General features: G+C 43.1%; 1 protein-coding gene across 2 annotated transcripts in view; it reads right to left on the bottom strand.

Annotated features, from left to right (window-relative positions):
* Positions 1-2,744: 2,744 nt before the first annotated feature.
* Positions 2,745-17,004, bottom strand: part of rno (PHD finger protein rhinoceros) — a 60,225-nt gene continuing 45,965 nt past the window's right edge. For both annotated transcript variants that reach the window (XM_076135310.1, XM_076135311.1), the window contains exon 6: positions 2,745-16,990. In XM_076135310.1, the coding sequence (XP_075991425.1) occupies positions 9,609-16,990 (7,382 nt within the window). In that variant the 3' untranslated portion in view covers positions 2,745-9,608. The remainder of the gene's footprint in view (positions 16,991-17,004) is intronic.

Raw genomic sequence — 17,004 nt, 5'->3', positions numbered from 1 at the left:
TGTGTAACTAATACTTACCTAGTAATACTTACAACATATAACCGAACAGGCAAAGCTTATAATAAGTTAAGTATATAAGTAAGTATAAATTAAGATATATATATATATATATATATAAGTTCTAGATAAGTATTTACCAGCTACTGAACAGGCAAAGATTATTAGTTCTGGATCAGTATATTCTAAGTAGTATCCTTTATTAGGCTAAAACTATATCTAAAAGGATTTACAGAAGCTGAATGCTGTTACAAGCTTTGGCTGAAAAGCCTATAAGTATCCTATGAACAAAACAGTTTACTTATTCAACAACACTACGTTGTTAGACCTTAGTTTGTAGATATACTTACAATAGTCGGAAAATTTTACTAATTACTAAGACAGACCTTTTTTTCATATCACTATCTACTTATATCCCTTCATATTAATCAATGGGTATCCTATTAGAAAACCATCTGCCCCGTAGTACCAATATTAAGCCAGCCATCGCCCATTCCTGTAAGAAAAATTAACTCTCCTTGGCTTATTCACGTCCATACATCTGGTCATACAGCCTACAGGACCGCCGTACATCTTCAAGTCTGCTTTTTATCAAAGTGTAGACGATAATCTCATAATCATGCTATCCTTGTAGAAAATCCCAAAAACCTTATATATGTACCTGCTAACATCCCTGATCCGACTGTTTTACTTATACCTGCAACTAATTATGTTATTAAAAAAAACAGACAAGCCTGTCTTCAGATCACTAACTGATTAGTATCCCTTTCTATAACTTAATAACTAATCGTCCATACATAATATTATATTATAGAATCACGCATTATTCCCATTGGAGTAGGTAAAGCGGATATAGTCAGAGAATGCCATCAGGTACGATTCTTACAAACTTCCTTTGCTTCCTTCACAAGCATACATCTCTCATACGTCATCAGACGTCATGTGTAGTCTTATTACAACAATACTTACTCATTTGAAAAGACTATACTTAGTCTCATATAACAATGTACTTATAATTCTTACTAGTCAGATATACTAAGCAGACAAATCTATTAATTTCAAAACGCTGTCTACATATTTTCCCTTCCAATTGATCAATGAGTATCCTATTAGAACCATACTTACTTATTCGACATCACTTTCAATTAGTTCTGCTTATACTTACGAGTTCCTATTAGAAAACTATTAGCCATTTACAACCCAGCTATTGAGCCATTATGTTAACTGGGAATATGATCAGCGCCCTCTAGCATATTAACCGATTCATGGCCAATGACTCAACAGTTGAGTCATTAAAAAACCTTTAGGAAGGCCGATGGCTCAATTGGTGAGTCAAACCAAAATTGTATAAAAACGGATATTAAAAAAAAAAACACTTAAACTACCATTTTTCAGATCTCATTAAACATTTCCGTGAATATCAGACCTGGCCCTTCAATTTAGAGAATATTTTTATTAGTCAGGTGTCATAAACCTTTTGTATAACTGCCGCAAAACATCTTGTACACTTTTTTGTAAAATCGATTGACTACAGCTTGGAAAACCTTGATTTTCTTTATCTTCAATTTGTTGATCATGGAAATCAGTAAACATTGCCTGGCTACATTCAGTAAAATCGTCGTAGTCCTGATTATCTACAAATAGTATTACAATAATAAATAATGATTGAATAATACTAAAATGTTTACTGCCTCTGCAATATTTCATTAAAACCAACAAATACTACCTTGAAACGCCATATTAACTTTTATTATCCACAAATTCGAATAGGAGAACACAGTAACACGTTTCTGGTTGTCAGACTGGCTCGAATGATGGCGAAAAGCATTAAATCATTACAAGGAGCCAATGACTCATCAGTTGAGTCATCCTTCAGGGAGGCCGATGGCTCAAATGGTGAGCCACCGACCAATGAATGGGGCCTGGCTGAATTGTTCACGAAAATGAAGGTGGCAATGAATCGGTTAATGGAGAACTAACTCTGACACATGGGTCAAGTGATATGCCAAAAGGTACTGAAGAGGAGCTCGTGGCTTAGATAACAATAGCCACGCTGATCGGTCTGTTGAGGTAAAGCTACGCTTGGCGAGGTTGTTCTGTGGATGGGTGACCATCTTATACATATCGAGTTCCTGGGCACGTTTAATTGTCTGGGCTGTAATTTTAGAATATCTATGACAGTCGTTAACAGTAGTCAGAAGCTTGAAAGTCTGACAATTAGTCTTACCGACGAGTGTCAGATAGACAGTCGCTGTATGTAAAATACTAGTATTCAGCTGCATCTGTAGAGACTGGAAACCGACTCCAACATAGTTTGGAAGAAAGGCTAGGCTGATGAAACGTCTACTGACTCCACTTGTCGAAAATAGTGTTAATACGCTGTCAACTCCTCAGCATGTTGATCTCCCTTCAGACGGCGACCTTCTTATTAAATGGTCTTTCGGGTTTTGGTAAGTGTACCCTTAATGTTATAGGACAAAGTAAATAATGGGGTAATAAACAAAATCTAATAAGTATAACAAACAAAAAGAAGCTGTTAAAATAGATTTACAAGTAGCATTGCAATAGTCTCATTTAAATCTTGATTCCAATAAGAGTTGGGTGCTCTGCTTGCAATATTACTTGTAAAGAAATGAATATGAGTCCATAATATCAAAAAGCTCTGTATGTCTTTTTGTGTTCTCTATCAATCAAGAAAACAGGACAGTGAGGAGAGAAGGCAAAAAAATCAAAAGGAAAGATTAATTGATCTAAAAAATTTATTAATGAATGAGGCGACTATGTGCACATTGAAAACACTTGTTATATTTTACAAGATAGTATTTAACTATTTACATAAAAGTCCGTCCACACGTACCCTCTCACAATGTCGCGACAACCGCGACATCTACCATCGTCTTAATTTACACGCTGTACACAAGTAGTTTGTACAAGTTACACTTAAAACATAATTTTACACTAACAACACTAAGTTTAAAAACAATGGAAATTGTTGATCATAATACTTATACGGATAATGGTATAAGATTTCATTTTAATCTCTTACTTCTAATACTTAATAACGATAGAACTACGTTATAAATTAATAATATTATATGTATTCAATTGTCTAATCCTAATGACTGGAACGCGACGGTCAGCCATCTAACATCGATACTCTGTAAGCGTGGCGGGCGGGCGCGCTTGGGGCCCGCGCGGCTGCGTGCGGGTGCGCGCGGCACGCCCGCCCGGGCCCGCAGCGCGCCGCGCCGCCGTCCCGCTCCTCGATATAATACAGACATCTACCGAAACGAACATTGCTCACCTACTTCTAAATCTAATAGAAAAGTAATATTCAGATTATTTGTTAGAGCATCGAATCGAATTAATTTCATGTATATTGTAGTGAACGAAGTAGCTATGGAGAGTGCCACGAGAGCCCCGCACCTCGCTCACTCGCACATACTCATTATTCGTATAATATTACTCACATACATAACAACACACGATACATTGTAAATGACAATTCCATACAACACTTGATGTATCAACACTCGGGTTAACTAAAAATACTCATTATAAAATCATGCGCTTAAAGCACGAATTCTAAACAACACGTATCTAATATAGTAATGTACCAAAAATCGTTACATATTCATTATTTATTTAATTTTTCTTTACATCGACAAAATATTTAAAAAATTACATGCAAGTATTTATATAAAAAAATATTTAATAACAGAAGAAATTTTTAAACATATGTACATTATTAAATGATTATATTTTTATTCCCTGCAGTCGGAATCTCAGAATACAAAAATTATACTTAAGAATCTAATCGATTATAATATAAATTAAAACAAATCACAGTAATAAGGTAATTATCGACACGATATATATAGAAATGTGATGTTCTTTAGTGTCGCGTTTACCCCTACGTACGTTTGTGCGAACGACTCGCCGACTCGTGAACGCAGTACTGAGAAACAACACTGTGGACCTACATCATAATAATTATACTTAAAATATTTACGAAATGAAAACATTTCATACGATAAAAGAGTTTACGGCAGTGTATTAACTGTACACCGACGAAGCACGAGACATGCTTCAGCTAGTAGCTTCATGTAAGACGAACGAACTAGTCAACAAACTTATATACTAAATAATACCGCTAAACGCGTTTACTTCGTTATAATTGTCATGATAACAATATACTGTAAAGCTAGTTTAAGACTGTAAATAAAATGTGATGCGTGGATAAAGACAGGCGGACACCGGGCCACAATCGACTGCAAAATATTACTTTATATCAAGTCAACAATGTTGTTTCCCATCTCCGATTACTTTCTCCCTAATATTTTAGACATGACACGAACACCGCCCTTCGATTTTAAATAATAATCATCAATAAGTTTTTCGATAAGGAAGACGCCTTGTATCGTGATTTTGTAACATTCAAACTAATAAATCATTGCTTTTAAATTTAATAGGAAATATTATTTGATTGTGAGATTTAAACATTCGAAAATATAATTTATATAAATGATTGTGTGATTAAACGATATATTCCGAATAATTGTTGTTTATAACGAAGGGGAATTTAAAACTAGTTGTTCGTGGGCGCATGCGTCCGGCTAAAATACATAATTAATTAAACCTAGCAATTTATTTTTAAAACTGTATAAAACATGTCATAAGAATGGTGCCAAAGATAATGTTTATACATATTTAGTTATTTTCTTTTTGAATTTATGTTGTCAAGATATATTTTCCGTCAGTATGATTTGAGTTTTAGAGTCAAATTTATTTACATAGATTTATTTCTCCAAGAACGTCTATTATACACATTGCCTATACTTTAAATTACTTTAAAAATCAGTCAAAAATTTTAAAATGGGTTCATTAAGCTCTACACGGGGTTTTAGAATAGTATTTTAAATATAGACAACGCGACAATACTATTAGTTTGTGGTTTCGAAGGGGACGGGCAAAGTCCGTAATCGCAAGCAGTACTAATATTGCCCGGACAATGTTAACATGATGAATTTGCAATGAGTTAAATGTCACTAATATGCAAGATCTTGGTAAAACAAGTAGTATGTTTAGACAATGTTGACACTACCCGGGCAATGTCGACACTGTATCCAGAAATGTTGAACAATAGGCATGGGCAAACTATTTGTTACGCTAAATTGTTTAGCCTACTAATAAATATTTTTCAAAAGTTTATTACTATATTAAATAGTACCTAGAAGCTATATTATATAAATATTGAGACATAAAAGTGCCTTGTCCATTATAAGAGCATCACCCTGACTATTCCGGAGTTTGCCCGTAATACCGAATCAACAAATTTGATATTATCAGTGACCCACTCAGTTGTTACTCTCCAAAATGGTTTACTAAACCGACCAGTTAAAGGTTATATTAATTAATAATTTAAGCCGTAGTTTTACATAATGTCTACTTGAGAGAATGTTTTAACATGCTGATCAACGATTACTGAAACAATGTCTAACTAAGGTCAATAAACCCCTGAATAATTTAAAGGTGTCATATAAACCGTGTGATTTCCTATCACTCTACAAGTTTAGGTGGAATTTAGTTTGTCAAAGTCAACAGCCTAAACACTGCGCTATTTGCACTTGGTAGAGTTATATTACATTGCACCGTAGTCGAAATTATCTTGAAACCAAATGAAACATTAACACTAATAGGCTACATAATGACTGATGCTATTATTTTATAATCCATTACTGCAACATTTGTAACTATTTTACATAATTTAATTAATTACATTTGATACTTAAATACATTAACCCCATATGGCTATTATCAAGACTGGCCGGATAATCTCAACCAAATGTGAAATACAACGCAAATCTCCTTCAGTACTGCCATTATCGTTCGTTTTTTATTAAATTTAGCCGAAGAAAATATTTTGAAGCGTGATATTTACAAAAATAAATATTTAAACATTTATGGTAACTTTTATTTAATATTATAACGGATTAAATTATTACTATATGTCGCTATATCGATTATATAGACATAAAACAACTAATTAATTTGTTTGTTACTTAAATATGATAATTTGCATTTTGTATCCTAATCGCCAAGCCATCGACACATATTATGTACAATTTGTGAACGCGAAGGGTTTTGCCAAATTAAGTTTATATCATTTTTGGGTTTGGGTCATGTACTTAGACAATGGACGTTTGTGTGATTCAATTATTTCAATGATATAGATAATAAATATATTTTTTTGGGGGAAAAATCATAAATCAGTTTTTATAATTATTATTTTTATTTTTCTTGTTCAATTTATATTTTAGAATCGTTCATTTTACAGGCACCATTCATTCACATTACCATCCAATAAATGCATCACTGATAGTGTTAGTAGATCTTTAATTAAAGGGGGTTATTCGACACCCTGGTAAAATAAAATAAAAATTTAGTCATATTAAAAAATATAAAAGTATAAAAGTTGAAGTTATTAGACACGGTCAACTCGTACACACGCTTGTATAGGATGTTGATTATGTTGAATCTAGAACTTTGTGGTGGTACTGTTCATTGTGATATTTAAATAAGAATATAAAGCAAAAATAAGCACAGCCTACAACCTCATTAGGTTTTGTGATAGCAAACGTAAACGACCGTCCATATAACGCATATAACGTATACAAGGAACATACAGAACACAGTTCCGCTGCGCAACACGTTATTACATCGTGACTCAGAAATCATACTAAAACACTGAATCGAAAACTTTCTAATAACCATTTAATATTTCAAAAATTATTAATTTCAGATTGGTACTAAGCTTACATTTTTATACTTTAATGTTACGAAAACTGTGATTTTTAAATATTTTTAAATTTATACTAAGCTCATTGATAGGCCGCGGCCATACTGGCCATCTAACGGTTCAGTCGCGTCGCCGCGCTCACCTTACGACGTGGCCCTTACTTACTGATTACACGTCTACGCTAAGGCGAAGTCCAGATGTAATACTATGCGCACGACAAACGATACACACAAATACTGCAATCCTAACTCATCCTAATCGAACCAACCGAGAGACATCGTTTATAAATCGTTTAACATTCCAATATAAAAAAGTAAAACAAATTAGTTGGTAGATAAATTATTTTCATTCAACAACGACGTTCTTGCGTTAACTGAACACAAAATACATAAAAGGTCGATTTTTAATCGCGAATCTGGACAAGGCCTTAGTGTCTATAAATATTTACAAATGAGAACGCAACATGACGCTTACGTTAACGGACATGCACTTAAGACTAACACACCTGCCTACGGTCAATCGATCATTGACTAAAAAATGGTGAGTATTTTTGAATATTGCACAAACAAATTAAATCATATTGTGTACATCACTTTTTTATCGAGCAACACTCGGCATATGCCACGGCGAGGCAGGAATGACTCGCGCTAAATAAAACTTGCATATATTATTATTTACTTTTACTGTGTCGGTGCTTCAACATCTTAAATCATATTTAAATCAGTTTCAACGATTGCTACCAGATTGTGTGTCAATTATAATATGCAGTCGATTCGAACATAGTAGCCGCTCGCCGCGGCTCGTGCCGAGAGCGCTGACCACATCCAAATAAATATTCCAATCAGTTCATTGAAGTCTAATTTCAAAACATATCTTAATCATAATTATTTATATTTATCAAAATGATATGAATAATAGGAAATAAGCATTTTCTCGTAAGACCGCTCGCGAGAGTCGACCACGCGGGAATATATTTACAAATGTTACGTTCTAGTAGGAAAACCATACAATACGAGTGGGAACAGTTAGCCGGGCCGCACAGCGACGCCGGCGTATCACTAACACACGCCACAACCTCCATGCGTGCCCACTAGAGTGTCTAGCAGCACGTGAGCCGGCAGACACGGCACCGACGATACCAGCGTATCATGTCCCTAGTGTCGCGAGAACATAGTCCTTCATTGCTACTAAATATGTGATGCTTATTGGAACGCGCTGTAACTCGCCTGCGCCGTGATTACCGCGTTACACTTCATGCTCGTGGACACGCATCGAGCTTGACGCGTACAACTCTAAATTCCATAAATGGTTTATCCTATTTACTTGAAATGTTTATATATCAACTATTTATCGTACTCATATATCTACTAGCACAAAATACTACGGATTGTAACACAGACTTATCTAAGGCGTGGTCGTTCAGCCGCGCACGGTCTCCTCTAAATATTACAAATACATTCGACTTTAGTTTACATCAATTTAGGTATTTAATACACAATATTTTAGCCTACTTCAGTTAGGACACATATCTAACGACATTTAGCGATTATGTTGTTATAATTTAATTAATTATTAATTGTAATGGCACGCAGTTATCTGACGTGTTACGTGACGCGTTCTGCTGGGACACCAGTGTTAGCGCCAGATAGCGGTCACGGCTTGTACTTTTACATAGTGTTAGTGACGCATGTTCGTCCTCGAGCAGAACGGAACCTTGTGTACTGTTGTATATATAATACGTTTACAAATGTCGATGCGATCCCTAAGATGTCAGTGGAATCTTTCGAGTTATCAGAATAATGCCCGTATATTTAGAGTAATTTTTAGCGATCAATCTTTGGTGAAGTCCGAAGCATAAGCTGATTGTGTTACATATAGCCGAGTGTGAGTGTGTGCCACTCTGTATCTGTCATGTGAGTGTCATCAGTGTGATCGTGTGATCGATGTCATAGTGTCACCTAGTGTCACCTAGTGTCACGCGGCCGCCGCAGGCGCGCGCACGCGGAGTCGTGAGATCTGGACCGTACGCTACAAATTTATAAATGCTATTGAAACACTAACGAGTGAATGTGATGCTTTTTGTGATAGCGAAGCTTTCAGAATACATAACTTATAATAATACATAATTAATTCATGAAAAAAAATTATGAGATTCCATGTGAGGCACAAAATAACGTTAATAACAAAAATATAATATATGCTATACTATTATAAGATTTACTTGTGCAGAATCATGCACAAACTATATTTTATTACCTTAGAATAACTTTAAGTTAATCATTGAGCTTTTTATACATACAATTTATTAATGTGAAATAAATATTAAATTTTAAAAATATACAGACAATATCAGTAGTTTAGTTTAACTATACAGGAGATTTACTTGTTCTAAGATAACAGTGTCCATTTAATTGTCCGTATCACTGTCACTAGTGAGGACGACGCGACGCCTGGCCCTGCCCTTGCCTTTACCCTTACCCTTGCCCTTGCCTTTACCTTTAGCTGCAGCTTTACCTTTTCCTTTGCCTTTGCCTTTGGCGGGTGCTTTGGCTGGTGGCGGCGGCGGTGGCGGTGACGCTGGTGGTGGCGGGGCCGCGGCCGGTGCTGGCTCGGGCTCCGGTTCCACTTCCACGTCGGGCTCCGACTCCGGTTCTGGTGCCGGGGCCGGTGCTGCTGCCGGTGTTGATGCCGATGCCTTTCCCTTCGCTTTACCTTTTCCCTTTCCTTTGCCCTTGCCTTTACCCTTACCCTTAGGGGTAGTTGCGGCCGGTGTTGGGCGCTCAGGTGCACTCTTAGCGCAGTTTCGCAACTGTCACCTAACCGGTAGGGGCACGGGAGATGTGGCGGCGCCGGCGGCTGGCTCGGCGGTCTCGGCGGGCGGCGCCTGGCTCGGCTCCTTCATCACGTAGCCGGAACCCTCGGAGCTGCGCGTGATTTTTAACCGGATCGGTGTCACTTTGTCGGTACGCACCCGGCGCACCCCCGAAGAACTCTCCGAGGACGGCGGGTCGATGGCGAGCGGGTCGGGCGCCGCGGGGTCGTAGTCGAACGGGTCGTACTGCTCCGTCGTCGCAGGGGGACCCGAGCTCCCCCGCCTACTGGGCCTACTCGTCTCGGTATCGCTAGCACGTTTAATTTTTATTATGAGTTTAGTAGCACTGTCACCACTCTCACTGTTCACAATTTCTAATTTTCCACTTTTCTTGTCCTTCTTTTTCTTACGTTTCTCACTCTTCGCTTTGTTCTTCCTCGCCCTTTCTTCTTCCATCTCTTGGAACTGCAGCAGCTCGTCTTCGTTGAAGCCGGCCATGACGAGGCGGCGGTACTTCATACTTTCACGACGGAGATCCTCGAGACTGGGCTTAGGAAGAGTGCGCTTCTTGGGCGGGCGATTCGAGTCGGACGGGTCCTCGGTGGAGGGCCCTGGTTGCGGTGAGAAGGCGCGCGGCGGAGGCGAGGGCTCGCGCGGCGGCGTCGGCTCACGGGCTGGTGGCACGGGCGACGGCGCCGGTGGCACCTGCTGCACCGCTGCCGTGTTGGCTCCGATCTTTATTTTCAGTTTGGGCGTAACCGGTGAAGAGGTGCTTCCCCTGCTCGTGGAAGGGCCGGCGCCAGAGGCGCTCGCACCAGCGCTCGCTGCGGCGGCGCCTGTGCCCGCGTTAGCAGAGGTAACGGTCGCAGACGCCGACGACTTGGTCGCATTGCGTCCTCGACGTTTGTGCGTTTGTGTGCCGGAAGTGCCGGCGATAGTAGATAATTTGACGTCGTCGGAAGGATCGACATCATCGTTCATGCTCACTTCGAGGTGCCTCAACTCGCGAGAGAGACCGCTCGTGGTTTTGCGTTTCTTTTTCTCGACGGGAGTGTCCACAGTTTTATAATCTTCCCGGGTCGGTATGCTCGTCATGGAAGCTACAGCCTTCGGAATAGTAATGACGGCGCGGGTGAGCGGTGAGGGGGCCGCGGGCGGCGGCACCACTTGCGCCGCTGACGTAGACGGGTCGTCCATGTTCATGTCCTGAGTCCAGTACTGGCGCAATAATTCTTTCTTACGCATGCGTCTCAAGTTGCCGGAACCTCCCGTGCCGGATGACGTAGACGCTATCGGCGTGTTGAGGTCGTGGGTGGGCACCGGCGGTGGAGGTACCACCGGTTGCGACGAGCAACTGGCCGAGTAGTTGGCATCCAAGAATGGACCCTTTATCTTCACTTTAAGTTGATTTCTGGAGTCCGAAAGCGAAACTTTAGGCAACTGCGGAGTCGCCGGTGGATCCTTGGGCGGATCATTGTGACCCGGCGGATCGTGGTGACGGCCCGGCGAGCCCGACGGAGGATTGCTGGCCATGAGTGCGGAGTGCAGCTGTTTCTCTACTTCGACATCAATTTCGGCCAAATGCTGGTCAGCCGTACCGCTCGCAAAGACCATCAGACTAGAAGAATTATAAGTTTCTCCTGTTGTGGGGACTGGATTCTCAAAAGGCTGATAGGTGCGCATATCGACGGGGCCAGGTAATACCGGGGCTACCTGAGAGAACCCTTTCGAGGGCGACGAATTAGGGTCGTCAGGGTCGGGAGTAGAGGGCTTCGTGTCTTTACTGTCGGACATCGGAGGTCTCTTACTGTGAGGAGGAGTAATGACGCGAGGAGATTGAGACGAATCTTTGTACTCAGACTTCCTGTCGTCTCTGACATCGATAGACTTCCGCTTGTCACGGAGAGCTTTGAGATCGACACCATCATTGGCGATTTCTTCGTTGAAGTCGTAAACTGTGCCGACAAGCTTGCTTTGTATTGAGTTGCCGAGGTAGTCGACGGGAGGGAAGCCGCTTTGTCCGCGGCTCTTGGACCGTCCCCGGCCGCGTTGGCTTCTATTACTTCTGTTACTGGCGCGTTTCGTGCCCTTCGGTGCGTCGCTCTGCTTCGGCGATATGCCGGGACTTTTGCCGGGCGACTTGCCGGGAAATCTAGTGGCCGATTTGCTCAGTTTGGGTGGCGATTTAGAATCTTGCGGTATCAAACTGGACATTGTTTCATTGCTGTCGTTAGACATTTTCGTCGTAGGTCTATTGCTATTCGTTTCGGTGGAGTACGAGTCCACGCTCACGCTCGGGCTGGATGGGACATGTATTGAGAATTTGTCACTGCCCGTTACGTCGATTTCGTCGCGAGGCGAGTCCATCGGCTTCGGGGTCGGCGGCGCGATCATAGCAGTAGTGAGCGCTAAGTTTTGAGATGAAGTCGAAAATGACAGCGGGAACTGTTTCGGCGGTAACAGCGACGTCGCAGTGTACGGTACGTACATGGGCGGTCCGGGCGATGGCAGCGGCACAGCGCACGGCCCCGTAAATAACGGCAACGTGCTTAAGAACGGCGACGCGTCCGGGGGATATGTAGTGTATTGATTTAGTGGCATCGACGGCTCCACTGGACGCGAATAGGCAGGGATTGGTGGATAAGTATCTATTTCAGGCATCACATTACCTGGACGTGAATCAATCGCGTTCAAACGAGATTTTAATGCAACTTTTTGAGAACAAACAGACCCTTCGGAATTGGTACTGGAGGCGGACGAGCGTCGCGTGGTAATCTTGCTCTCTCGCCACTTCTCCTGACTGACATAGGGTGATGATATAGTGGCACAGTCTGAGTGTATCATCGAGTCGTTGTTTTCATAGTTCTGGTTATCTTGTGTTAATTCCTGATCGTTGTCGCCCTGCACGGAGTGGTCAACCACTGAGAGGTGTGACTGAGAATCGTCGCTTTGTTTCGACAGCGATATCGTATCGGCCACCTCTGATTGCACATCTGACTGCACGGTCATAGGTTCCTTTGCGTCCTCGCCGTATGAATCATATTTCCGATCGTTGGCGGATTGACTCTGTGAGTCTATGTGAACCAACGGCGTCGCCGACCACTTCTCATTGCTGGTCATTGGAATAGGATGTTGTCTATAGTCTTTGTTGTCCATCACTAAATTTTTAGCAGACAGATGTCTCGGCGGCGAGCCCGAGTGAGTTACATGGTTGACAGTCGTATGACGTATTTCTTTAGGGGGAGACTGTTCGGAGCGCGACGCGGGCCTGTCATAGGCTATCTTCGCAGGCGCGTGATCAAGGTCGTCGTCATCTTTGATGGCATTAGAGCACGGGACCGCGTTGTCGTTGTCATCCTCATCCTTTACACTATCGTCATTGATCACGATAGGTTCGTCCTGCGTCGAGTTATCCACCGGTACTTTCTTAGTAAGTTGCATTCTGAGTCTGTCGACTAAGTTGAGTGTTTCTTGCACTCCTTGTTCCTTCGAATCCTCCTTGAAAAAGAATTCGGGGTAAGTAGCAAAAGGTTTGATGATATCGTCGTGGTTGAATCCATCGTCTACGGCCATCAGTTCGAAATTAAACAGTTCGTCCTGTCTGGTGTGCGGCGACGTGAACATTCTATTAGGATACGGGTTCATGCTCGAAGGTATCTTGGCACTCTTAGAGATCTCGACACCTTGCACATGACTGGCGTCTTGGGTTATAAACTTTTTGTCAGTTGGCCGTTTCCTCATGTTCCTGGCTACGGCTTCTACTTCCAAATGATCAATATTGACAGTCCTCGCGTCCATCGGGGTCTTTGGTGATTTGATCATGGTGTTTTCATTGAGGTTAGCTTGTATTTTTGCAATCATCTTAACACTGCTCTTATCTGTGTAGTCAGAGTCCATAGACTTGTCATCTGTCATGTATTTCTCGTTACCGCCGGGCTTCTCCACAGGAGGTGGAATAGCGTTAGGGCTCGGCGCCTTCGGCAACCAGTGTTTGTCGTTGTCATGGTAGTCGTCATTGATCCGCACTGGACTCTTCTTCTCTGTCGCTTCTATTGTTGGTTTTTCCATTAGGGATTCCCTCGCCTTTTTGACAGGCGACAGGTTAGTCCTTTCAGCGGTGGTGTTGTGAACTTCGAGCCTGCTGAGCCTTCGGTCTTTCTTGGCGGGCGGTTCCCGGCTTTCCTCGCTGGACAGCCTGTCCTTGGCGACGGGCTCCTTGACGCTCATGCGCCTGTTGCTCAGCTTGGTTTGTTTCGCTTCCGTGCTCTTCCTCGGACTGACTTTGTTCGGCGGGGTTCTGATGTCGGGTGTTGCCGGTTTATCTTTCTCTTCGTTGGACTCACTGTTGCGCTTGGAAGCCTTCGAGGGCTTGGTTTTGACATCGTTTTTGGTTACTTCGACGACAGCGGGCTCAGTCTTTGATTCTTTCTTTACCTCCTCGTCCTTTTTCCGCTCCGCAGTTGGAAGTTCACTGGGCTGGCTGCTCTCTTTGGGAGTTTTATTGGGCCCAACGGCAATACCGGAGTCGTCTTTAGATGGTTTTCTAGATCGGGCATCAGACTTATTAGGCAGATTTCCGCCTGAAGTAACGCTTCTGGTCCGAGCACGTGTGGCAGAGCGCGCGACGTTGGGTCGGCTAGGTTCCTCTCCTTCAAGAGTCGGCGATACCCTACACTCGGACCGCCGTTCGGAAGTTTTAAGCTTCTTGTCCGGCGCCTTGCGAGGGGACGCATCGGTGGAGATACTCTTAACCTTTCGCCGTCGTCGCGGTCGCTTAGGGTAGGGACTACCTGATCCTGATCGGTCTGACTCTTTAGAGCTGTCAGAATCACTCGAGGCACTAGTCGAAGACAGCGGTCTTGACACCTTGTCGAGAAAGGGCAAGTCCACTGTGGGCCTAGTTCCTGGAGGCGAGAACATCGACGGCTGCCGCGTGCTGATGGCGGGCTTGATCTCTCGCGCCTTCGCGGTCGGCTTTATGCTCGGCTTCTCCGGCTCCTCCTCCGAACTAGACGATGAGGAGTAGCTGCTACTGCTCGAGTTCGACGACGAACTAGAACTCTCTTTGTCTGCGCTCTTAGAACTCTTGGTTTCTTCCTTCTTACTCGGCGGCGATTTGATGGGATCAGATTTCTCGTCTTTCTTTTTATCATCCGCCTCAGTAGCCGGTGCTTTGGTGCCCAGCCCGCTTTTGATGTGAGCGGCGGCTTTCTTAGCTGCTTGTCTTTGCGGAACGTAAGCGATGGTCTCTTTTTCCTGATCTTTGGACTTCTTTTTCCCAACCTTACCAGGGCCATCTTTAATCTCCTTGCCCTTGGCAGACTTACCGGTAGATTTCACTGGAGTCTTAACTTTGACGTCGTCTCCGCTCGACTGCTTGGACTCGGCCGCAGGTTTGGTCTCTGTCGTCGGTTCGTCTTTCTTGACGACAGTTGTCGAGCGCATATTCTCAGAGGCTTTCTTAGCGGCTTGCCTCTGAGGAACGATCAGATCAGTTGGGTGATCTTTCTGTTTGGAAAATTTAATATTTTCCTTGTTCTTAGCATCATCGTCAGACTCTGGCCTCTCAGTCTTAGTTGTAGGAACCTTTTTCTCTTTGTTAGATGGTTTCCTACCCCTTTTCTTTGGAGCAGGTTTCTCTTCTTCCGGAGGCGCTGCTGCAGGAGCAGTTTTCTTCTCCGGTTGACTCGGTATGAACTCTTTCATTGCCGCTTTGGTCCTCGGCAGAGACTGTTGAGAATCATTTCCACCTGGTGACTTGTCAGGTCTACTTCTTTCAGATTTCTTCTCTTTGTCAGTCTTGATCTTGTCTGCTTTGGCCTTTTCAAGTTTTACATCCGACTTGTTGTCCTCGCTGCTGTCGGAATAGATGTCGATAGGGAATTTGTTATTCCTAGTAGATCGGATTGGCATAAGATCGTCACTGTCGGTGCCGGACGCGCCGAGTTTCCCGGCGGCAGCAGTCATCTCCTTCTCCATCTGCTGCAGCGTCCGGCTGCGTGATCGGTCCTTCTTCATCTTAGACTTCAGAGCTTCATCTTCACTGCTGCTCTCGATCAGCGCTTTAGACTGCGGCTTCTTACGCTTCCTCTCAGTTTTCTTGGGTGATTGCGGCATTTTCTTCTTAACTTTTGTCGCCTTGGGCGATACCTTTTTCTTTGGTGAAGTGGCAGTTTTCTTACTCTCGTCCTCCGTACTAGAACCGATGGCTTTTCGGAATCTAGTTCGAGAGATCTCTGGAGCGCTCTCCTCGCTAGAAAGACCGCTGTACATGCTGCCGCTACGTCGTGATCCGTTCACGTAATGCTTCTTGTAAGGGTTCGATGATTTCGAGCCCTTCACAAGACCGTTGCGATCTTTCTTCTTCTCGTCTCCAGACTCCGAAGGCGCAATACGAGCGAGCAGCTCGTCGAAATCGTTTTTGTGATCCGGCGCGTTCGGATGTGAGTATAATCTGTCGTATATTGAAGGTCCGTGATTAGCCTCAATGATGGCTGTCAACTCCGGTTCGGGTATATTAGCGTCCGATGACAACACAGCGACTTGCTTGTGAAATGTCTGTTCTCGCATGCGGAAGAATGAGCGGGAGAGCTTTTCCCTTCTGCTGACCATGTAGCACAGATTACGAACTCGTTCAAGATCCTGTCGTAACTGTACAAACATTTTCATCTTGTCGAGGTCGGCCTGCTCCTGCCGGTGGGTGAGCAGCTCCGTGTCGTCTGACTTGGGCGGCAACAAGGGACGATTGTGCCCCGCCCGTCTCTTGATCTTCCAATAATTGTAGATATAATTTATAGCATCCTGATCCACGTCAAGGAGATGCGTACTAATATCCTTTACACTAACGTGTCTGTCGAACTCTCTCTCAATCTCTTTAAGACGAGCTGCACGTGCTTGCGTCTTTTCCTCCGATGTCATATCCTTCCTGCGCTTCCTCTTTACCTCTTCCTCCTCCGAGCCCGACCCGGGACATTTTTCTTTCTTATTATTGACACTATGTTTTTGACAATACGATCGTAATTTAACACCGTCGTCTGCACTCTCGTCCTCTATAATAGCTCGCATTTCAAGCCCATGTTTAAATGCACACGTCACGTGGTACGCAGTTTTACAAGTCTTTACCGAGCACTGTATGCACGCGCCTTTACGATTGCGGCACAGGACACACACGAGCGACCAACGGGAGGCCGGGATAGATGAGATTTTTGTTATGGGTTCCATGATTTCTGCGCACCCAATCGAAACTTCTGGAATCCATAGTACACAACTCACATGTGCCCACTTGTGTCCAGATGGGGTACATTTCATAGCACCCCCGTGGTTGGGGCACAGCACACAACTCGGCCTGACGCCGTCCCCACATGGTCGACAAAGCCACTGACCTGAAATCATAGAG

Source organism: Anticarsia gemmatalis, chromosome Z (assembly GCF_050436995.1).
Source record: "Anticarsia gemmatalis isolate Benzon Research Colony breed Stoneville strain chromosome Z, ilAntGemm2 primary, whole genome shotgun sequence".
NCBI classification, from domain to species: Eukaryota; Metazoa; Arthropoda; class Insecta; order Lepidoptera; family Erebidae; genus Anticarsia; species Anticarsia gemmatalis.
This window is presented reverse-complemented; position numbering and strand designations above follow the sequence as displayed.